Below are 25,182 nucleotides of genomic sequence, written 5' to 3' on the forward strand. Positions count from 1 at the left end.
ACCTTGCGTCATGAATACGGTTAAGTAGTCAGAATGCGGCATATGTCTAAATCAGCCATTGGGCCGATACGCCAGCTAGCTAAGTCTAAATCAACCTTCTCAGGTTGACAGGACAGGTCTAAATCAACCTCCCAGGTTGACACGACCACCTTTATCCACAACTCAACATATGTCTAAATCAGTCCCTTGGGTTGACACGACAGCTAGCTAGGTCTAAATCAGCCCCTTGGGTTGACACGGCCACCTCCAGTCTAAATCTGCTCCCTGGGCACACGACAAGCAATGTATTTGACAACAAATACTAACAAGAACTTGCACCTTGCAAAGTCAACTTCCCAGAACATTTCAACGGTCCTAGAACGACAATAAACTTACCTAAGGTACCACATACATGACAAGTGCACAATAAACTTGTGGCAACTACCAGATTCATCCTTGGTGACCAGATAACATGATGGTAAGGGCAGGTGGAAACTATTCCTCCTGAGCAGCTGTCAACAAGATTCCTGTGTCAAACATCTGCTCCCCAGCATCTGCCACCTGGTCCCTAGAGTCAGCCCTCCGGTCAGCCGTCTGGTCCCCAGAGTCAGCCATCTGATCCTTAACGCCAGCCGTCTGGTCCCCAGCGCCAGCCGTCAGATTCCTAGCGCCAGCCTCCTGGTCCTCAGAGTCAGCCTTCTTGTCCTCAGAGTCAGCCCTCTGATCAGCCGTCTGGTCCTCTGATCAGGCATCTGATCAGTTGCCTGGTTCCTAGAGTCAGCCGTCTGGTCACAAACGCCAGCCGACTGGTTCCCAACGTCAGCCAACAGGATCCCTATGTCAGTCATCCGATTCCAAGAGGCAGCCAATAATGTCCGCCTTCAGGAACCCAACGTCCATCATCAGAATCCTGGCATCCACTAAGTTGAGCTGAGCATCCTTCAGCAGAAATCCGCTTGCTGGCATAATATTCTAGCATCCTTCTCTAGCAGAGTTTCAGTGCCATCTTCCAGCACAATGACAACATCTTGTTCCAAAAAACTCTCAGTGGTTGAATCCAGAAGCATAGCAGTTGTTTGTTCCAGTAGCAGAATTACAATAGCAGGCAAAATTTGAAGAGTCAATTTCCCTCCTCAACGAAGCTGAGAAGCGAAATTGGGGGCAAACTGTTTGGGCCAAAATTCACTATTTGGCCTAAGCTACGTGGCACGAGAGGAGTGGGTAATTAATTAAGCAAATGGACCCATGTCATACATAGGGGAGTCAGGCCCTTGGACCGAAAAGAGAGAAATACGGATAGAAGACCAAAGACAGCTACGACCCGTGAATCTACTTGTTTGGGCCAAATTACGCATGTTGGCCTAATAGGGAGCAAGCCCATCAAGACTCACTGAGCATATTAGGCCGAGTATATTAGCGATAATAAGTGGCCCATGAACAAGAAAAAACCCGCGTGCTGTGCAGTCGTCAGGGAGAATTCAGGGAGAATTTTGGGAGATCAAGGAGAATAGAATACAAGGTCGCAATTATGGAAAGAAGCATGGTAGGACAAATATTACTTGCCATAAAAGGAGTAGGACACAACTAGGGTTCTTACCCTATAAATAGCCAAGGAAACAAGGAGGAATATTCATTCACATACAAGACGGCGTACACAACCAAGCCCTTTCATTCTACGTACAAATAATCTTATTAATGGTGAGGCAGTGATGACCTCATCATTATCATCTTGTTCCCCTAATTACCAACCCTCATACGACACCCATCATCAATAATCATTCATCATGAATCCCGATCACCATACATAGCCAACATCACACCAATACCCACTGGAAGATGGCTTTGCCAATTATACGCGCACATACAGATTCGTTGTTAAAGGAGTATATGTCCGTTGTATATTATATTTGTACTCCGATCGTCATATAGTGGAATATTGGCGGGATACCGACTCCCCCCCGCGGTTGTTTCCCACATCGGGTTTTTCGCGTCACCAAAATCTCTTGTCTCATTATTTCCTTTATTTTGCCCTTTACATTATTTACATCATTATTCTATCATAAGTCATATATAATTTAACCCCCCGATATGAGGCTAAAAAGAGTAGGTCACTTTAACCCCTAACGAGATAGAATATCGTGTTTTGACAGTTTTTAACCAAAAAAGAGGCGTTTGGTTGGAGGTCTATAAGAAAGGGAAAGGGAAACAAAGTTACTGATTTCCTTTGTTGGTGTTTGTTTGACATAAACAAGAGAATGAAATTCCCTTCCTTATCCCTCAATTAATCTAATTTCTTACCCCCACCCCCCAAAGGTATGAGATTTCATTACCGTTGTTACCCTTCAACCACCTTATTTACCTATCACCACACTTGCGACTCCCACCACACCAGTCACCATCCACCACCACCACCACCATAGCCACCCCACATAAAACACAACCACAACACCGCCACCACCACAATGATGCCACCACCACCATCACCACCACAGCCACCCCACCACCACCACCACCACCACCACCATCACCACCACCACCACAACCACCCCACCTAAACCACCACCAGCACACCAAAACAAACCACAACCCACCACACTTTATTTGCTTGATGTAACCAAACAACTAGTTAAGTTTTAGGTAATCCTTTACCTTTCCTCCTCTTACCCTTTGTAATTTCCTTTCCCTTTCCCTTTCTCTAACCAAACGCCCCATAAGTGTATGATAATAGAGAAGCGTGTACATCTTATTAGCATATATGGGGTATATATACAAATATATAAGGAGGAGTTATACAATGGAAATGTAAAAAGACATTCTAGAATAATCTTATAGTAATTGACATTCATTAGAACATGACTTATGGACATTCACCATAATTCTCATAATACCCCCCAGCTTGGATGTCCATTTTCGTAAATACGTTGGTGAAGTTACCTTGTTAAAACCTTACTAGAAAAACCATATGGGAAAAACACTAGAAAAGAAAAAAGTACAATCTCCTCCAAATACGCATAACAAGATGCCTCGTTAAAACCTTTCCATGGAAAACCCAGTGGGACAAAACCATGGATAAGGAAAAAGAGTACATCACATGTCTACTCCCCCTGATGATAACATAACTTGCAATAACTTGAAAACCATCTTTTGACGTAACTTCTCGATCGTTGAAAAAAAATCCACCGTAGTTGATGATAAACTTGATATCTTCAGTCAATATAAATCTTTGGTAATTTCAATATAATATTTTTTCGGAACTCACAATCTGTATATTGTCATTCATGATGACTTTTGATTCTTCATCTCAAATCTAATAGTCACAACAACAACAACAACAACAACAACAACAACAACAACAACAACAACAACAACAACAACAACAACAACAACAACAACAACCAAAAACAACAACAACAAGAACATCAGAGTCTTAATCCCAAAATGATTTGGGGTCGGCTGACGACATGAATCATCCTTGGAACCGTCCACGGATGAACGCACCCCTCAAAATGCGAAAAAAAAGAAAATAAAAAGTGAAAAAATAAAAGAGGAGTGAAACATAATACAAAAGCCAGGTAAACTTATAGGTTATAGGCTTTAAAAACGAAGTCCGGATTTCTTTTATAAAAACTTAGAATTTAAAATGATAATAAAGATTAAAACAATTTTGAAACTGAAGTAAAACTTTCCGGAATACCTTAAAAGTGAACCAAGTATTAATATATAACAAATTCTCATTATAGACGGACATTATCCATCTATAGCTATAGACGGATAGTGTCCCTCTCACAAATGAAAGTGGGTAGTGCATGTGGGTGGGAAATGGATACCCCACTTGTTCTCCCACTTTAATTTTGTGATAGGGCCACTATCCGTCTATAGCTATAGACGTATAGTGACCGTCTATAATGAGACAGACTGTTAATATATAAGAAAGTTGTTGGTAAAAAGGTGTAATAAATACGAAAAAAACAAATGTTTTTTTTTAAAATTAAATAAAAACATTAAATGTCTCAAATAACGTCAAATACTAAAAATTCACATGTATCATTGCCCTCCATTGTGCCCTCTCTGTCACCATTCCCTCATCTAGCCCGAGAAATCTCATATCGTGCTGTATTACTCTCTGCTGTTCCGTGTTTTCTAATCTAATTGCAACATGTGTATCATTAGTGAGGTCGTTGTAGAAACCGATTGGTTGCAAGTTACCCAAGGCGCGTTGCAGACCTTGCTGCCAGGAAATTGGGTAATGGATATGGTTATTGATGCTATTGGTATTCGTACTACAATCGAAAACCCAAGTGTTGTGTATTTTCCGACAATCATAAAGGTATTCATATTCCTTATTGTGTCAAATGCTTGTTTTTGGTTTTTAAATGACAAAGAATTTTGACAAATGTTCTCAAATTTCTGGGAGTTGTCGGTAAAAAGGGGTTTCGAAGTCAATACGTCCTACTTGACTACTTGCCCCTCAATCTAAACACAACCCAACTGGTAAATAAATATTCTCTTACTATTTTTTTCCATGCAATTTTTTTCCAATGCATTTTTTTTTCATTTGAAGTCGATACATCCTACTTGACTAGTTTGTAATATTTCAGGCTTTCTTTCCTTATTGTGTGGAGAGATCACATTGGTTTGCATGCGTTGTTGACTTTAGGAAAAGGATGAACTTCATACTCGACTCCAACCTGCCCAGGCGCCGTGAAGTCACGCAAAATTTTATAGTTGAACAGGTATGATTTATTAGTTTTTGCACAAAAACATGTTACCCCTGACTTATTATATCCGGAAGGCTGCTCAACAGTTTTTGACTGCCCAAAATGCATTGTCGAATGAAAATACTGTTGGTGATCTTTATGTGCATGAAATACCCTTGTATGTGCATGACATAACCTTGCATGTGCATTAAATAGCCTTATACCACAATCACAATCACTCACTTTTTTGTTTTTGTATAGCTCCTGCCTGCTTTGGAGATCATCGCAAGAGACTCTCCAAGATACACAAGGTTGTTGGAGATCAAGACTTTTCAGTGGGAGGTTGTGCAAGTGCCTCAACAAAAGAATGGGTATTCTTGTTGAGTTTATTTGTTAAAGTGGCTAGAAAATTTGTGTGATCAAACATCATGGAGTGATGAGCGTTCTTACGAGGTATAAATTTTTCAACAAACTTATGTAAACATTATTCAGTATATTTTATTTCAAGCATTTCAATATTTGTTGTCAAATAAAATTTATATGTAGGATTTGGATGAATATGGTATGAGTATGATTGCACGTCTCATCAAATGGAAGCGAAACAAGAGAAAGGTAAATATAAAGAACCTTGAATGCCTAATTTAAATTTTGCCTAATTTTAATCTTCTTTTACGTAACAGTATTCCCCCCCCCCCCCCCCCCCCCGTTTTTTTGTAGGATTATCACTAGGTGATATTTTCTAAACACTTGAGTCGAGGGATGTGCAAAGGGAGTGGCAGATGACCTAAGCCAAAATTCGAAACACTGAGCCATTTTTTGATCTGATTCCTTGAGTCGAGGGATGTACAAAGGGAGTAGACCCTGGAATATTAGATTCTTGTGGAGTTTATTCTGGAATATGTAGTACACTAACTCTTGAGAGTACATATTAGATTTTGGAATATGTAAGGCGTGTAAGACATGAAGTCATGTTTCTGGACTAATTCTAGAAACATGTCGCGAGGCAACGAAAACGAGAAACAATTTTTAAAATTGAATAACGAACATGTCGCGAGGCAACGAAAACAAGAGATAATTTTCAAAATTGGATAACGAACATGTCACGAGGCAACGAAAACGAGAGACAATTTTCAAAATTGGACAACGAAAAGGCTGTAATGAAATCTGAAAACATCGTAAATGCATTAAAAACCGTTACACATGCATGAAATAACAGTGTGCATGCATGAAATATGTAACTCATGTGTCCAAGGTCAAATCTTAAAGTAATCTCAAGTGAACTTTTAAAATGTTGCATTTTAATTTAGATTTTGGAATTTTATTATTAACTTTGACGGTTGGGGATGTGGTAGCAAAGAAGGATGTAGTGGTAGATCACATTTCTCCGGTTTCTTAATACTTCTTTTAATCTTGCGTTAGAAAACGTTCTACGTGCATGAAATAACCATGATGTGCATAATTAAACCATGTATTTCTCCGATTTCTTAATATTTTCGCTCGGATCGTCACTTTGAATTTTAAAGACTTGTCGTACAGGAAGATTCATTTCAATTGATCACATTTTAGTGTTGGGATATTCTCATTTTGCATTACCAAATCTGGTGAAACAGTGAATAAATTAATTGCCGTAAGGTTTCTTGATACTCGCATAATGTGTGCATGAAATAACGTTCTTTGTGCATGAAATACCGTTGTATGTGCACGAAATAATGGTGACAGGAACACTCAGGTTTTACATTCTATAAGTGTTACATTCATTCGTTTTAAGAAAAAAAGTCCAACATCTATCAAATAAAATAAAAAGTCCCGAATTATTCAATAAGGCAAATGTCCAACATCTATTAAATAAAATAAAAATCCCGAATTTTTCAATAAGGTAAAATAAAAAATTACTCTACTCATTGTCGGTTGTCCTTCGGTCATAATTCCTACTGTCGTGGTTCGCCGTCTCCCCATAGGCTCTGCATTTTCTTAGCGCTTTCTTGTTCACTTCCCCAGCTCATTCTCTTTGTGAGATCAGCGTTTTTACCGAGCCTTTGTTTTTGCACTGCCTTGGAGGCAAAACCTTAATCTCACTAGGAATGTTTGTTCCTAAAAGCATCCCAATTTCAGCATTCTTGTCCTTTACCTTTGCAATACCAGTATTTCCACTTTCATCAGGGGTAATTTTTACCCTTTTCTTGAACTCACGCAAAATCCCAACCAACTCATCACAATGTCCAGGACTCTGTTCAACGAGTGCCACACAAGTAAACAACTCTGACCATAACTCGCCAACTTTGTTTTTCTGTACATCTATTGACGTACAATCAGCAAGCAACTGGCCATTAGGGTCGACGATTGGCTGACAGGTTGCTAGTTTGCTCCACCGACTAAGCAGGTAGTCACTTGGAACTTTTTGAATTCCCCGATCTTTAAAGACACACAGAGCATGTCGACAGAGTATTCCATGCCTTTCAAACTTCTTGCAAGTGCATACCACTGAAACATCATCCTTCTTAAAACCAACCTTATACGTTTTGTTTCGAACTTGATCTATGATATCTGTGTATAGAATTGGATAGGCTTTATCTTTTTCTTTATCCCCAACACCACATGAATAGCAAGCTGCTTCGACTTCCTTTTGAAACTCGCCGAAAATTGTTGGAGTGTAGATTTCTGATGCATGCTTTTCTAGGGCTAATGGAGTCGACAACTGGGGGAAGGAGTTTTTTGATTGTGCAACGAGTTTCGAATGAGTCCATCTTTGAGCATCCATTTCACTCCCAAATCTCATCCAAAACTCAACTAGGGTTAAATTAGGATTAGTGAAGTTGCTGAAAAAGTGGTTTTCTGACTCTGACCTGGAGGTCGTTCTCATCAAACCTCCTAAAAACAGATCACGAAAGTAAGCTGGAACCCACATATTTCTAATGTTGTACTTCTCCTTAAGCCACTCGTTATCCGACAACCCATGAGATTCAACTACTGTTGTCCACCTTTCCTCAAATTCAGGCGGCTCCACATCTTCGCTCCAAACACATCGGTTTATCTTCTTCAGAAACTCAGTATCTTTACATATTACAGGCCCTACTTTCTCAGGCAACTTTTTTAGTATGTGCCACATGCAATATATGTGTTGCACCTTGTCTTTCCATGCTAATTTCATTCCTTCTTCTATCCCCGCATCTTCATCAGTTATCATACAAACTGGATGACGACCCCCCATAGCCTCTACGAATTTCGTAAATAGCCAAACAAAGGAGTCCTTGCTCTCATTAATAATAAGTCCAGCCCCAAAGGTCACGCATCTCTTATGATTATCCACCCCTGTAAAAGGGCCAAATATCATCCTATACTTGTTTTTTCTAAAGTTCGTATCAAAACAGGTCATGTCCCCGAATAGCAAATAGTTTTTAATACTAATAGGGTCAGCCCAAAACACATGTGACAATCGACCTATCTCGTCTACCTCAAAATCAAAATAAAAAGATGGACACATGTGTTTTATCTTCATAAAATGCTCAATAAGCATTTGAGCATCCCCCTCTGATAAATAATTTTTGATATCTCTAGAAAAGTTCTTAAAGTCTTCCAATGACGCACCCACATTCCTATAACCTCTAACATACTCCTTGAACAACCTATATGACATAATTGGACCTATGTTATTTTTGGAGTTGTCAATTATCATTTTTTTGTGAACTACATTCAACTCTCTCGTTTGTGTCAAATGTACCATTGTTGATGGTGTTTGTGGCATATGATTAAGACCTTCATGAAAATCATATATTTGGTATTTAGCCATATCAGGACCTTCCTCCAAAATTCGCTTAAATTTAATACAAGAAAGACATTCTATCCTAGTCCTTTGCCTCCTGTGATTTTTCCCTTTCGCTTCACATACTCCAGCTTTATTACACACTGTTTTTTTATGCGTAACGACACCATTTTTAGACTTTTGTGAGCTTAATCTAGTCACAAACCCACATTCTTTTGCATATGCTTCATAAAACTCAACACCTAGTCAAGCTTATCGAATAGCATACCAATAGCAGGCTTAAGATGGTTGAGACACTCAAAAACCCGATTCTTGTTGCTTGAAGAACCTTCTGCTGCCTCCTCGTCCTTTGCCTCCTCTACTATGATATTTGCATATGTGGTGCAATTGAAGTAAGAAAGATGAGGGATACAAAAGCATATGAAATGTACGTTAAAAAAGCTGAAAACATCAAGCAACTACCAGGATGAATAGAATTGTACCTTCAACAAATTCGAAAGTCACAACTTCAGGAACATCATGTTCAACTGCTATTGCAGATATTTCTAATATAGGCTGACATGCATTAGCTTCAACATTCGCTCTTTCGTTTGTAATGACATTTGAAAAAGTTTGTGATAGTATTGATGAGTTGTCTTTGTCATTATTGCTGCAACAAGAAATGTCAAAAATTAAATAAGTAACAATACAACAGTATAATTCATGAAATTGAGTCCCTGATTTTAACAAATAAAGGCAATTTCACAATTTCTCCAACCCTAATTTCTCAATTAAGCCAATTTGATTCACAAAATCACATTTTGATGCACCTAAACAGGAATTTGATGCACATAAACAGGAATTTGGATGCACATAAACAAGATTTTGATGCACATAAACGGTCTCCAACCCTAATTTCCCAGTTTCCCCAATTTTAATTCATGAAACCCTAATTTCTCAATTAAGCCAATTTGATTCACAAAATCACATTTTGATGCACCTAAACAGGAATTTGATGCACATAAACAGGAATTTGGATGCACATAAACAAGATTTTGATGCACATAAACGGTCTCCAACCCTAATTTCTCAGTTTCCCCAATTTAATTCATAAAACCCTAATTTCTCAATTAAGCCAATTTGATTCACAAAATCACATTTTGATGCACCTAAACAGGAATTTGATGCACATAAACAGGAATTTGGATGCACTTAAACAAGATTTTGATGCATATAAATGGTTAATCAATCCCTAACCCTAATTTCGCAGTTTCCCCAATTTAATTGACGAAATCCAAAATTCAGAAGCATAATTGTTCAATTCAGAATTCTAATCGGTTAATCAATCCCTAATTTCACGAACAATCTAATTTAATCGACTAATTCAACTAATTTCACAACAAATAATCATAAAGATCGAAATTTTACCTCGAATTTAAAGGCGTCATTGATTGAAGCAAATCGAAAGGTTAATTGTCGAAGAATTTATCGTTCGATTGTAGAAAAGAGAAACAGAATTTGATGATGGACGATGGCGGAAGGTTTTGATAGTAGATGAGATGAGTTGAAGAGAGATAAAGAATGATGAGAGAGAAGCAGAATTACAAAATGACTGAGAAATTAGGGTTAGGGGGGGACGCGCGATGGCGGAAGTTGGGGGTTTGGTTAAGGTAATCTCAGCGTATTATTAGATCCCTTAAGTGGTTCTCATGGTTCTCATTATATGGGTGGTTCTCACTGGATCCCGACCCTATATATATATATATATATATATATATATATATATATATATATATATATATATATATATATATATATATATATATATATATATATATATATATATATATATATAGAGAGAGAGAGAGAGAGAGAGAGAGAGAGAGAGAGAGAGAGAGAGAGAGAGAGAGAGAGAGAGAGAGAGGTTAGATAAGTCCTTAAGTCCTTCATTTTGGTTGAGTCCCTAAGTCATATTCTCAGCCACACATTTTTTGAGTGTAACTCTACTGCATTATAAGTGTAACTTTATTCATTTAATGATTTTTGAGTATAACTTTAACTTTTATAGTGCAACTTCAACCTTTTCAAGCCATTTTTTTCACAAAAATTTGAATTTATGTAATTTTATGAGTGTAACTTTACTGCCCTACAAATATAACTTTAGTCGTTTTAGGTATAACTTTTGTCGTATGATGATTTCTATGCATAAATTTGAATTTATATACTTTTACGAGTGTAACTTTACTACTATCAAGTGTAACTTTAATCGTTGGAATTGAAATTTTAGTTTTTATAGTGGTTTGTATGTAAAAATTTGAATTAATATAATTACTATTGTAACTTTAGTCCTTTCAAGTGTAACTTTTGTCCTTCAAAAGTGTAACTTTAGTCTGGAGGAGTAAGTTTTGTCATTAGAGGTGTAATTTTATTGCCTTACGATTGTAACTCTAGTCATTGAAATTGTAACTTTAGTCCTCGGAAGTGTAACTTTATAGTAATTCTTCTTTCTCAACCACCACCACCATCCTACGACCTCCTACCTCAACCACCACATCACCACCACCCCAGTCCCACCACCACCTCCAAACCGCAACAATCAACAACACCACCAACCACTTATTATCTCAAATCTGGAAAAAAGAGAGGAGTGGGAGGCGGCAGACCCACCACGCACCGCAACACCATAACCACCAACACCATCCCCAACCCCCAACCCCAGCGGCACTAGTAAAAAAAAAAAAACTGAAAAAATAACCACAACAAACCCACCATGGCACCACCATCCAAAAACAATCAAAAATTGAAAAACAACAACAAAAAAGACGGCACTAACTCACCCATCAACAACCAACAACAACCGCCACTTCATTTTTTCAGATCTGAATAAAAAAAAGAGAAAGGAGAACGGGAGGAAGGCTGCTACTGCGTGGTTGTCGGTGGGGATGGTGTTGGTGCGGCGACAGGTGTTGCGTGGTGGTGTGTGGTTGGTGAGGCGGCAGCGGCGGGTGGAGGGCAGCAGGCGGTGGTTGTTGGGGGAGAGGAGAGATTTAGGGTTTGTAGAGAGGTGAGGGTTTAGAGACAGAGATGATGAGTGAGAAGGAAGGAGGCATATAATGAGAAACAAAATAGGTTTTTTTTTTCTTTTTATAGGTTTAATCTAGTCCACATATTTAGTTATAATCTCAGCCATTCATTCACTTTCTAAGATCTAATCTTGACCCTTTATTTCACTCATCCAAGGGTCTAGATAAGGACTTAGGGACTCAACCAAAAAAGGTGGACTTACATGATCTCCTCTCTCTCTCTCTCTCTCTCTCTCTCTATATATATATATATATATATATATATATAGAATTAGGTTCAAGTGAGTCCACTTAGATTAGATGAGTCCATGAGTCCCATTCTAAACCTTTGGATCAAAATAAATGAAGGGCTGAGATTAAAAGACAAAAAAAACTGAGCTATAAAAACAAACAAACCCTAATTTTCCAATAACTTCTATTTCATTTCCTCTCTTCATTTCTTCTCTCTAAATACTCTCTATCTCTCTCTAAACCCTAAACTTTCACCACGCCCTCTGACTCTCCTTCCGCCGGCACCGCCACTCGCCCCTTCTGCCTTTCCCTCCCGCCGGCACCGCCACTCACCACTCTCCTCTTCTGCTTCTCGCTTCTTCCGCCATTCTGCCGCCTCTCCATTTTTTTTATTTTTTTTTTACTTCTTTTAGATCTGATAAATGGAGTGGTTGTTGTAGTTGTGTGGGGCTTGTGGGGGTGGCGAGTCAGGCCGCCGCCTCCTTGTTTCTCTTTTTTTTTTCTTTTTTTTTTTTTCAGATTTGCTAGTTGTTGGTTAATGGTGTCTTGGTGTGTGGTTGTTAATGGGGTCGTGTTGGAGTTATTGTCTTTTTTTTTTTTTTTTCATTTGCGGCGGTCGTGGTGGCCTCGTCATCTCCTCCTCAACCGCGGCTGCAATATTTCTTCTCTTTTCTCTTTTTTGTTTGTTTTATTTCCAGATCTGGAACCCAGGGTCGTGGCTTGTGCGTGGTAGGGTGGTTGGGTGGTCGGCGGGATGGTGATTTGTTGGTGTTAGTGGTAGTTGTGTGTTATGAATGAAATGTTTGGTTGGTTTCTTTGATTTTGATTTCTTTTTCTTTTCTTTTTTTTTTCAGATTTTGTTACTAACTTTTTTTCTTTATTATTTTGGGTATTGGTGGTGGTAGTAGCAGTGGGGTTGTGGCGGTTTTTTTTTTTTTTTTTTTTTTTTTTTTTTTTTTTTTTCAGATCTACGGCATAATTTTGGTGGGATGGTTATGGTGTCGTGGCTGTGTGTGGAGCCGTTTGTCGAGGACGGTGGTGCTGGTCTTATGGTGGTCGGGCGTTCGTGGTGGGGGGAGGTCGTTGGTGGTGGTTGTTATGGTTGGTGGCAGTGGTTGTCGATGACATTGGACCGATTAATGTCCTATTTCATTGAGTAACACTTGACAAGTTTTATTTCCACTTTAATGGATTAAAATCCACTAACATGGACTAAAGTTTCACTTGAATTGGATTAAAGTTTCACTAATATGGACTAAAGTTTCACTTGAATTTCACTTGAATTGGATTAAAGTTTCACTAATATGGACTAAAGTTTCACTTGAATTGGATTAAAGTTTCACTAATATGGACTAAAGTTTAACTAAAATGGACTAAAGTTTCACCTGAATTGGATTAAAGTTTCACTAATATGAACTAAAGTTTCATTATATGGACTAAAGTTTCACTTGACACGCACTAAAATTAAGACCAAAATTACATTCGTAAAACATTAATTTACATCTATAAAATTACAATATTAATTAAACTCAAATTTTTATATTAGAAATTATCTAAAAAAATTAAATTTTAATTTTTAGTATTAAAGTTTTATTTGAAAAACAGTAAAGATACATTAATACATCAGTAAAATTAAATAAATTTTAATTTTTATATTAGAAATTGACTAAAAAAACTAAAATTTTAATTTTTAGGATTAAAGTTTCACTCGTAAAACATTAAAGTTACATTTTTAAACCAATAAAATTAAATAAATTTAAATTTTTATATTGAAAATTGTCTAAAAAATTAAAGTTTTAAATTTTAGCAATAAAGTTTCACCGTAAAACACTAAAGTTACACTCAAAAATCAATTTTATATATTTAAAATAAAATTTTATAACATAAATTTAGATTTTTATTTATAAAATGAGCTTAAATATTAAAGTTATAATTCTAAAGAATTAAAGTTACACTCATAAATTAAAGTTTCATTTATAAAATATTAAAGTTTTCATCTTAAAATTTTACAATCTCAATCATCAATCTTATAAGATCAATGGCTAGGATTAGGACTTAGTGGACTCACCAATTTAGGTGGACTCATTTGAACTTGGCTATATATATATATACTAGCTCTAATAAGTCCACAATTTTGGTTGAGTCCCTAAGTCCTAATCTTAGCCACTCATTTTTTTAATGTAACTTCAGTACTTTATGAGTGTAACTTTAGTGTATGAATGTAACTTTAATACTTTATGAGTGTAATTTTAATTAAAATTTGACAATTTTTATATAAAAAATTGAATTTATGTTATACAATTTTATTTTTAATATAAAAATTTGAATTTATGTAATTTTAATCATTTATGTAATTTCAACACTTTGAATTTATGTAATTTTAACGATTTATATTTTTTCAACACTTTAAGAGTATAACTTTACTACTATACAAGTGTAACTTTAATATTTTATTATTGTAACTTTAATATTTTAAAGTGATTTTTTATGTAAAAATTTAAATTTGTGTAATTTTTATTTCATGTTGATTTTATATAATTTTAAGAAGCTTATGTAACTGTAGTGAGGTACGATTGTAACTGTAGTCATAATAAGTGTAACTTTAGTCTGATATGAGTACAACTTCAGTCCGATAATAGTGTAAATTTAGTCCGATAACGGTGTAACTTCAGTCCGATAACAGTGTAACTTCAGTCCGATAACAGTGTAACTCTAGTCCGATAGGAGTGAGCACAACCATGACAACCACCACCACCACCCTCCTTTCTTACTGACCACTGAAGCACCTAACAAAACACCTTTGGCCACCACCACTCTGGCCACCTTCTGACCGCGACCATCAATCCATCACCAACCAATAAAAAAAAAACGAAAAACTAAGAATAAAAACGACAACAACACAAAACCCACCATCAGCCAATCCATAAAAAACGAAAAACTGAAAAAAAAAAGATAACAATACACCAGTCACCGCCGTGAACACCCACCACCACCACTCAAAAAGAAAAAAAAGAAAAAAAAAGAAAAAAAATGGGACGGTAGTATGTGCGTGGATATGGCACCGACAACAACAAACACCACCGTCAATACCCACTACCACTAAAAAGGAACGAAATCTGAAAAAACAAATACACAAAAAAACGAGATCTGACATGGGAGTGGGCTGGATGTGGTGGTGGCGTGGGAAGCAGGTCGGGATGGCGTTGGTGTAATACCCGTCCTTTTAGGGACCCGTTGACTGACGTTGACCGACTTTAATAACATGTTTAGGTCCTTGGGAAACCTTGCGGGAGATGTCTTGTGTCGTGGTAAGAATTGGGGGTGTGGTACTCGATCTAGTCGAGGCCACTCGATCGAGTAGATGGGGGACTCGATCGAGAAGGGGCCACTCGATCGAGTAAGTTAGTTACTCGATCGAGTAGCGTCTTTACAGCGAGGAGTTATATATCGTGTTTCGTATAACTGCAAATAATTTACACCATTCATTTCCCTAAACCTAGATGCCGTCACTCTTCCTCCTCCTTCACCTCTGTCTTTCCTTGAGGCCCTTGAAGATGTTTATGCCATGGGGGTAGGTTGCTTGAGTCGTGTAGCGGTCTTGACGCCGGATATCTGTGTATAGGTATGTCATCGTCATCATCGTTGTCTTTATTATTTTCAGTTAGGGTTATGGTGGTTGTGATAGATGCTTGTATCGCGTGTATAGGTGTGTTGCATGGTTGATTGTTATCATGTAGTCGGACGTGGAATCGCTGCGATGCACTTGAGGTAGGTTCGCTTACTCAGTTCTGATGATTGTCTAGTGTGTCATTTGTTGCGTTTGATTGATGTGTCGGTGTGGTTGGATTTATTGTTGTATTGGCTAACGTTGAATAGTGTGGTTATTGCGGTTGTGGATCAGCTGTCTGTGGTTGTTGTCTCTGGTTCTCGAGGTGCGTCCTCGGCTGAGTGGAGTCACTTGCGGGAGTGGCTTCACGCCCTATCTTCGCCCTCCGTGGATTCTGCCACGGGAGGGGATGTGCACATTAATGGGACAGGGTTATCGCTAGATATAATGAGCGGGGCTTAGGAGGGAACGACTGCGGTCCCCCACTGGCAGGGCTGGTCCAGTGGACAGTTAGTGACGGTGATACTTTGGGAGAGTTGTGGTTTGTGTGTGTGTTGTTATGTCGGTGTTGTTGAGTCAATGGTGGATGTGTTTCTTTAGCTACTGACCTTGCGTGGTTGTGTTTCCTTGTTTGCTTCTGTTGTGTCTAGCGTGATCCCTTGTGGTGAGCAATCAGTCTTAGCAGGTGATGTCTTGGATGGTAGTTGGATACTTGGCGGGATGAGTCTTGCACGAGTCATGACAGAGGTGTAGATAACATAGTTGGTAGTAGTCGCAGTTGTATCTTTGTATATCTTAGTTTGTAATCACTGTAAAGTATCTTAACTGTTCTATTATCGATATTTGATTATTACTGTCCTCGGGCAACCGAGATGGTGATGCCGTTACATGCTAGGGAAGGTCTTGTTAAGGCTCCTTGGTATATGGGGGTGTTACAAAGTGGTATCAGAGCGACGATTTTTGAATCATCAGAAAAAAAAAAACAAATGAGCCTAATGAACGTAGTGAGTCTAATAAAATGAACCTGGTGTATGTGTATTGGGAGCCCCAGCTGATGCTAGATTTTGGGTGAGTAGGCGCCCTCATTTCAAAATCATGGCCCCATTATGCTTAAGCCAGCCACTGGTTAAGGGAATATCGAGTCGGGAATTTATGTGCCTAGTGTGTGTGATAGTGATGTAGAGAGGTATGCAGCGGAGTCTTTATGGATGCTAAGTGTGTAAAGTTGTGATTCGAACTGTGAATACCTATAGTTGAGTAGTAACGGAAATTGTGACGTGTTTGCAATACGAGATAATGTGCATGATGTGGTGCTGGTAATGCTTATTCCAAATGGTTGGTATTAATAGTTTATGTAAAAGCTTGTTTGTTTTGTATGTGGTAGTAAAAGTGATGGTTAGTAAGTTGTAAATTTGTTGTAATGGTCATCAAAATAGTATTGGAGTAAATACGATAGGTGAATGATTGAATGCTTCCGCGTATGGTATAATTCAGTTGAGTAATTAAACTAGTGTGTGGTAAGTGTTAGATGTATGATTAAAGCGATAGGGTTAGAAGTTATTTTGTTGAGGTCACAATTGTATGCTTATAAGTGAAACAAATGTGTTAGAAGTATGCATGAGAAAATTGAAAGTTTGGTCACTTGTTGCGTAATAATGGTTATAGAATAAGAATGAAGAGGCGAATGAAGCAATGTATTTGTTGGATTGATACGTTGTACTTGTGTAGTAGTAATACAATGTGAATAATATGTTAATGTGTGCCGATATCCGAATTCATTTTTGGAATCGATACGCGTTGCTGTTTTGCAGGAATCTTTAGTTAATCTTATATTTCCGACCATGTATCTAGCTTTACTTGACCGAGTACGAGTGCCTACTAGACCGAGTAGACCTCATTCGATCTAGTTAGGAATCTATTACGTCGAGAAAGTTGGAATTTACTGCGAAAAACTCGACCGAGTAGCTCCAACTCGATCGAGTGGAGGCCACTCGATCGAGTAACATACTCGATCGAGTAAGCTGCTACAGTGCCGCTGAAACACGGGTTAATATACCCTTTTCTAATTCTTTCTTCCTATTCTTTCTTCTATTTTGCAAACCCTAATCTCAAAACTCTCTCTCACAGTGCCCTAATACTTGTTGATTTGTGCTTGAATCTTGCGTTTTTCCCTTGCTTAATTCGTTCTTTTGCCTATTAAGTGATCAAGGTATGAATATTTATCCTATTTTGATGTTTTTGATTGATTAGAAGCATGTAGGGTGGTGATAATTGCTGAAAAATCGGTTTATATGTGCCAAATCTTGTTTATAATGGTTGTAATATAATCTAGATGCTTTCTTTTGTTGATTATTGTGGGTAGCTATGCATAAATTGAATTAATTGGGGGTTTATGTGGCTCGAATTTTCTAGGGTTAGGGAATTTGAATTGATTTTTGGTTGTCTTTTGTATGTAAAAGGATGAAAATTGGGTGATATATGTTATACACATCATGTCTAGAGATGATTTTGATGATTTTCCCTCAAAAATCTGCCTAAAAACTCCGTCTTAAAAGTGCCCCAAACTGAAATTCGTCTTACTTCTTGGTGAAATTTGTTGGTTGGTAAAGCTATTTTGTATATCAAGTTTTCAAAATTAGTAGTTTTAATTTAAAAGGATGCCAAACTTGTCACAATTTTTACAGCTGTAGAGACCGTCTGATGACTAGAATTGAGAATTTTACTTATAATTTTTGGATTGTTGGTGATAGTGTGTACCTAGTTGCTTCTTTCTATGATCATACATGAATGCCTTGCATGTTTTTCATATATATATATGTGGTTGTATATTTAAGTTATATGTTGAAACAAATGCCGAGACCAACAGTAGGAACCCGACAGAGCAAGAGGGGGAGGGCTTCTGATCCCGAGGTAGGAGATGGGAGTGGACCGGTAGTCCCGGTTGTACTTGAATACCCGTCTGTAGTCTTTGTGGATTTCACATAAAGGAAGAGGTTTGTGGTTTTGCAGAACCGTAAGATGAGACCTACCCGCTGTATAGACACGACCCTTTAGGATGACCTAGGAATTGAGACTGATGTCAGGCACATCTTTGAGACTTTGGGGTTGACTGGGATGTATCACCTCCGTAAGCACTCCTATGCCTTTTTGACTCTTGAGTTTATGAGCTCGTTTAAATACGAAGCGGTGGAACAAACTGTGGAGTTCCGCCTCATGAACACAAGCTTTATTTTGACCATGGATCTGTTTGCTACTCACCTTGGCCTTGCTAAACCCGTCAAGGGAGCTCTTCGGGACATACCAACGGAGTGTGGGGTTAGTAGTCTCATGCCTTGTCTTACCGGGAAATCAGCTCCTACTTCAAGTGACATGTTGATTAATGATGTCCAACATGTTACTTTGAAGATTTTCCTTCGTGCCTTAACTTGTCTGCTGTATGAGAGAAAGGATGTGAGTAAGTTGAACTCACATGAGTTGATGTTGATGATGGCATACCTTAACCCCGACCGGTCTCAGAGAGTGACCTTTAGCGCACCTGCCATAGTGTGTGCCAGTTTAACGCTCATGGCTTCTTCCCACACCCGCTTCCTGAGTTGTAGGGCCATTGCCACTCGGTTGGTAGAGAGTCTGACTTCCTTTGAGGCCTCCTCGGCTTACACTCCTCTGACCACCACGGTGCCCACCTTGGACCGAGACTATTTCCTCGACCAAAAATGGTTGAGAACCTTGGGGGATGGTAGTTTGGCATGGAGGGTGTGAGGTATGAGTTGGATGCGGATACCAGCCCCTGAGCACCTCCCAGCGACAGAGCCTTTACCCGCGACAGTGGTGTCTGCCGACTCTGACGAGGGTGAGGAAGGGGAGGGGCGTCCTGCGAGGCAAACGTACCTGATTGACCCAGAGATTCTTCAGGTTATGCCCGAGCTAAGGAAGGGGGAGAATGTGGGAGTGGAGGAGGACCGACCTAGAGTGGGGAGGGGGCCACGTCAAATGCGGGAGAGCATGGCGGAGACTCAGCCAGCGCAGCCGGAGCAGCCGGTGCCACCACAGTACCAGTTCTCTGGTTACCCTTCCTTTGATAGCCCGGAGATGCGAGAGAGCTACCTTACTGAGAGAGTGTCTTCTACCTTGACACTCCGGAACCTTCACGAGATGGCTAACGTATAGGGCATTGGGACCACGGGACCTCGGCCAGTGTGGTGGAGAGGTGTTGGGGACGACAATGGAGTCTTCCACTCGTATGTTGTAGATAGGTCTACTTGGGGAGAGCCTCAGTCGTACCCCTATGGTTGTTTGACCCCTTGGCACGTGAGAGCAGATGCTGGAGTTGGTGGGGATGCGGGTCTTGGCGCGTCGGGAGCAGGCACTTCGGGTGGCGGTGGTGACGAGGATGCAGTGATGGATGAGCAGCAGCAGGAGTGATGATACTCCATTTCCTTCTTTTATGTTTTATAGTTTATGGTGGATATTAGTTCGTTTTCGGTTGGTACTTTTCGAACTTCATTTGTATTGTTGGCTATAAGGCCGTACTTGAGTATTTTTAGACTTGATATGCAGGATTTTGGAGTCGGGGAAGCTTCCCGACTCATGTTTATATGTGATTTGATTGTTAATAGGCTGATTGGGGAACTTATCGACCTGTGGCAACTCGATCGAGTGCCCCTCACTTGATCGAGTAGCTGCAGGTGTATCAGTGGGAGAGTATTCTGATCTCGGCCTACTTGATCGAGTAGCTGCCAAGCTCGATCGAGTAAGGCCAGCTCGATCGAGTGCCTGACCAACTCGATCGAGTGTCACTGTTACATGGACTTTTCGAGTTTAAAATTATTTGAATCATCATATTTTTGGATGCTTTTATATTAGTCTTGGCTGTTGGTGTCTAATAACATATTTTAGCTTCACCGTTGGTTATGTAATGGCATGTCGTCGAGTTATGAGTGAAATCTTATGCGATAAATGTGCGTCGGAACGATCATACATATTGTTGCGGGAACTTAGTGTGCAAATGATGATGTTTAAGTTCATATTTGTATATATATACCTAAATCACATGGGCCGTGCTTCAGTAATGTCAAGAAAGGTGTTGTTTCTGTCATGAGTCGGATATGCATGATGGCCACTTTATACAGTTTTAAGTGACATTTGCGTTATGTTGTAATCTGTATGCGGTCAAATTCGATGAATCGGATACTATATTTATAATATTGTTGCTTGTTCAGTATGGTTGTATAATATAATCTTTGGGTTCGCTGCTAGTTGTCACAATACATATCCGTGATGTAGTACGTAATTTCAATGGTTTACGTTTGTATGAGTTGTAATCACGTAATGTCCATTAGTAGGTAATGTTTGTGTGAATTAACGTTGTCTATAAATTATGAGTAATGTCTATATGGTATGACACTTGTCGGATAGAGGGACATGGAGGTTATTTGACGGTGAACTTCGGGGACGAAGTTCCTTTTAAGAGGGGAAGAGTAATGCCGCAAAAGAAAAATGAAATAATTATAACAAGTTTGCGGTGTTTTACGGTATTATAAAGATATTTTTAAAAGTACGTGAATGACTGTTTGATTAGTCTCATATGATGATTTGAAAAGCTTCATAGTAGCAAGGATACAAGTGAGTAAGCACAAAAAAAATAAATTGTTGAATAAAACAGTACGTGGTATACTTTAATTTCATTAATTGTTCGTTATGGTGGCTTGCGAATTCAATGTTATTAGCAGAATGATGTTGTAAGGTCATAGTAATCGGGTACAATGAAACATATATAGTGTGAGACAGGAACATGTATTGTTGTGAATCTCTAATAAGACCGTCGTGTTGTATGTTTCGTAGTTGATAATTGTTGGCCGGTGATGAATGAAAGTATAGTCTCGTTATTGTGTTAGAACATGTTTGAATAATGCGACGTTGTAGTATAAGCGATAGCCGAGTCGGTTGTCCTTATGGTTAGTATGGTACAGTGATTCGAGAAGGAAGTTACAGGTTCATTGAGGATTACGTGTGTGTCGTGCGTTAGGTGGTTGACGACGATGGTGTTTGATGGACATATGTAGTGGGATGGTGTTTGATGGACATCCTATGATGGGTAAACGGTGGTGTCAGCCTTGGTCCTTTGTCGTGTTTGATTGGGAGAGGATGAGTCGAACTTCGGGGACGAAGTTCTTTTTAAGGGGGGAAGACTGTAATACCCGTCCTTTTAGGGACCGTTGACTGACGTTGACCGACCTTAATAACATGTTTTGGTCCTTGGGAAACCTTGCGGGAGATGTCTTGTGTCGTGGTAAGCATTGGAGGTGTGGTACTCGATCTAGTCGAGGCCACTCGATCAAGTGGATGGGGGACTCGATCGAGTAGGGTCTACTCGATCGAGTAAGTTAGTTACTCGATCGAGTAGCGTCTTTACAGCGAGGAGTTATATATCTTCTTTCGTATAACCGCAAATCATTTCCACTATTCATTTCCCTAAACCTAGATGTCGTCACTCTTCCTCCTCCTTCACCTTTGTCCTTCCTTGAGGTCCTTGAAGATGTTTATGCCATGGGAGTAGGTTGCTTGAGTCGGGTAGCGGTCTTGACGCCGGATAGCTGTGTATAGGTATGTCATCGTCATCATCGTTGTCTTTATTGTTTTCAGTTAGGGTTATGGTGGTTGTGATAGATGCTTGTACCGTGTGTTGCGTGGTTGATTGTTATCATGTAGTCGGACGTGGAATCGCTGCGATGCACTTGAGGTAGGTTCGCCTACTCAGTTCTGATGATTGTCTAGTGTGTCATTTGTTGTGTTTGATTGATGTGTCGGTGTGGTTGGATTGATTGTTGTATTGGCCAACGTTGAATAGTGTGGTTTATGCGGTTGTGGTCCAGCTGTCTGTGGTTGTTGTCTCTGGTTCTTGAGGTGCGTCCTCGGCTGAGTGGAGTTACTTGCGGGAGTGGCTTCACGCCCTATCTTCGCCCTCCGTGGAACCCGCCACGGGAGGGGATGTGCACATTAATGGGACAGGGTTATCGCTCAATATGATAAGCGGGGCTTAGGTGGGAACGGCTGCGGTCCCCTACTGGCAGGGCTGGTCCAGTGGACAGTCTTTGACAGGGTTTGTGTGTGTGTTGTTATGTCGGTGTTGTTGAGTCAATGGTGGATGTGTTTCTTCAGCTACTGACCTTGCGTGGTTGTGTTTCCTTGTTTGTTTCTGTTGTGTCTGGTGTGATCCCTTGTGGTGAGCAGTCAGTCTTAGCAGGTGGTGTCTTGGATTGTAGCTGGATACTTGGCGGGATGAGTCTTCCACGAGTCATGACAGAGGTGTAGATGACATAGTTGGTAGTAGTCGCAGTTGTATCTTTGTATATCTTCGGAAAACCGAGAAGGTAACATATCCCAATTACCTTGGTCGGGTAAGAAGAGGGTGTTGCAAAAACGTAACAAAGTGATGTTATATTAAGCTACCATCAATCCTAACATAACATTTTCACATTATCAATGCGCCAAATCATTCAAACATCACCGTTAGCATACACAGTCCCTATATGCTATCATAATCATATTAGTTATATATACAATATAACCACTGGCCAGAAAATTATAGTGAAGTTGAATTGATGATTCCTTAGACACTAATGAAAATCAATCTTAACTCAACTGCTTTCCTAACATGACTCGTTGAACCAACGACATTATGATTTTCCAAAATCACGCTAAAGTAGCAACATCAAATCTCAATTTCATCTCACAGCTCAAAGTTAAAGGGCATTGAACAAAGTTGGACAACACAGTCCGGAGGATCACAGTGACAAAGTAGGGAATCATCTGTCATTCCTAACGATCGACTTACAAACACACATAGTATGATATATTTGTCATAACATAGCTCCCTCTACGATGAGCATATCACGCTTCTATGTCGTGCGAATCATAAGTCTAGATACTACTCCACTATCTAACCAAAGCCACTAGATTGATATACACACCAATCCGACATTTGTGATTCGGTTCAAAGCTTTAGTATGAAAATGGGGCGTCTTCTCATATCCTTGGACTACAAAAGTCTCTTCTTAGACTTACTAAGGCGACTATATAACGAGTCAGTATCTTTTCCATACAACTAATGTACAAAGATAATCTTCATCACTCACTAAGTGTTAACTTGACTCAGTCTCATCTTGCCCACTACACAAGTGTCAAGGCGATTACCCGTGTGATTAGGCAATCTAAAAGTTTGGTGATATCTTACGTGCCTCATCATGCAACAAATGCATATGAACCATTTATGAAATATACAAAATCTTTTATCCAAAAAGTCCATCATTAAACACATCCACACTCAACAATATTAAAACTTAAGTTGACTCTTTCGCACAATTAGCTCAACACATAAACTAATTAAGAACAAATCATATAAAATAATGTGCCAACCATCTTGTTAGTTAATCTTACTTGATAAAAACTCTTAGTCCTACACAAGAACTAATTTACTCTTGTCACAAAGACAAAAGCGAAAAACTCTTGATTACATATCATTGTGCGTGTAGAGGATTGATTAGGTAGCAAATGCTTATCAATCACAAATTGACGTTCAACCATGTACTAAACAAGGTACACATCAAAATACCAACTACACTAGAACAAGAAACAAGACTTAATCATTTCTTGCTATTGAGCTTAGGTTTAGACATAAAAACTTTATTTTTCTTCTAAATATTAATATGTCACCTATTAACAAAGAGAAACTTATTCTCCTATATAATTTGACAAAACCACATTAATTCGGCCATTCCAAAGAAATCAACACACAAATAATTTATAAAACTTGAAATAAATTTGAAAGATCATTCAACACATGAATAAGCTTGAAGGACACAAAGATTTATCATCTTAATCACTTGAGACATTTAAACTCAATCGATTGATCCATATATGTCGAGCACATTGATTCGAGAAAATAGTCTTTACATCTATTTGAAAACAAAACCCAAATAGATGACCAAAACTTAGAAGAAAAGCAGAACAAATCCGAACACTTGAGAACATATCTCATAATAGTCTTAAACCTTACTCTCATAAACACATTGTCACAATGTCTATATGCTCTCATAACAACAATCCATTTTTATTTCTTGGCAAAAACTCTCACTTACTAAAAGTGATAACTCCCACTCACTAAAAGTGATTCAAAAAACGAATAGAAGGAATAACTCTCACTATCCTACACAATGATCAAAACACGTTAAGAATCGACCTTATGTTAATCCTTATAACTTGACATACAAGTTAATATTTACTCATCATTAGCTAATTCTCATGTTTGTCTTGGATCATGGAACTACTCCCACTATTCAAAGTATAGAGATAGAAGTTAAAACTATCCTTGGTTTCTCAACGGGCTCACAAAAAATTCTTCCACTCACCAAGAGATAGTTCTGTATTGTAACGAATACAATGCATAGGTCTACTAGCCTTCGCCAACACTTAGAAACACATCCAAGCGATTTACAATTCCCTAATCCATAAGAAGAGAAATTGATCAGTGTTATATTTCACTTAACCATGTCAAGTGATGTAAAATTCCTCAACTAAAACAACCTCTTGTCATATTAATTAGGAATTGTAAGATCAACGCATATATTTTTCTCATTTACACTTTGAACATATCAAATAGTTATTCGAAACCATAACATTTACTAAGAGTTGTGACTCTATGTTCAAAGGTTGTTTTCATTTTTATCATAAACTACTTGAACATATTAAACACTTTATAAAATAACAAAATAATGGATACAAAACCCATTGCGTGAGTCATCTGAAAAGAAGAGGAAAAACAATGGTCTCATGATGCTCCTTAACATT

At 38.7% G+C, this 25,182-nt stretch overlaps 1 protein-coding gene across 1 annotated transcript; it reads right to left on the reverse strand.

Moving 5' to 3' along the window:
- Window positions 1-823: 823 nt before the first annotated feature.
- Window positions 824-7,884, reverse strand: LOC141595647 (protein FAR1-RELATED SEQUENCE 2-like). Its single transcript, XM_074415609.1, has 3 exons — window positions 7,542-7,884; window positions 6,706-7,220; window positions 824-964 (listed from the first exon to the last, which is right to left on the reverse strand). The coding sequence occupies exons 1-3, from the start codon at window positions 7,882-7,884 to the stop codon at window positions 824-826; spliced, it is 999 nt and encodes a 332-aa protein (XP_074271710.1).
- Between the last annotated feature and the right edge of the window lie 17,298 nt (window positions 7,885-25,182).

This window comes from Silene latifolia, chromosome 8 (genome assembly GCF_048544455.1).
Source record: "Silene latifolia isolate original U9 population chromosome 8, ASM4854445v1, whole genome shotgun sequence".
NCBI lineage: Eukaryota > Viridiplantae > Streptophyta > Magnoliopsida > Caryophyllales > Caryophyllaceae > Silene > Silene latifolia.

Bases quoted from the DNA above. Each gene is read 5' to 3' on its own strand.
- LOC141595647 (XM_074415609.1), bottom strand. From the start codon at position 7,884: ATGGGGGGTCGTCATCCAGTTTGTATGATAACTGATGAAGATGCGGGG. The intron at 7,221-7,541 runs GTTTGATGAGAA...TTCTATACACAG, and splicing joins TCGTGATCTGTTTTTAGGAG to ATATCATAGATCAAGTTCGA. The intron at 965-6,705 runs GTAAAAACGCTG...AAACTCTGCTAG, and splicing joins AGTGCAAAAACAAAGGCTCG to AGAAGGATGCTAGAATATTA.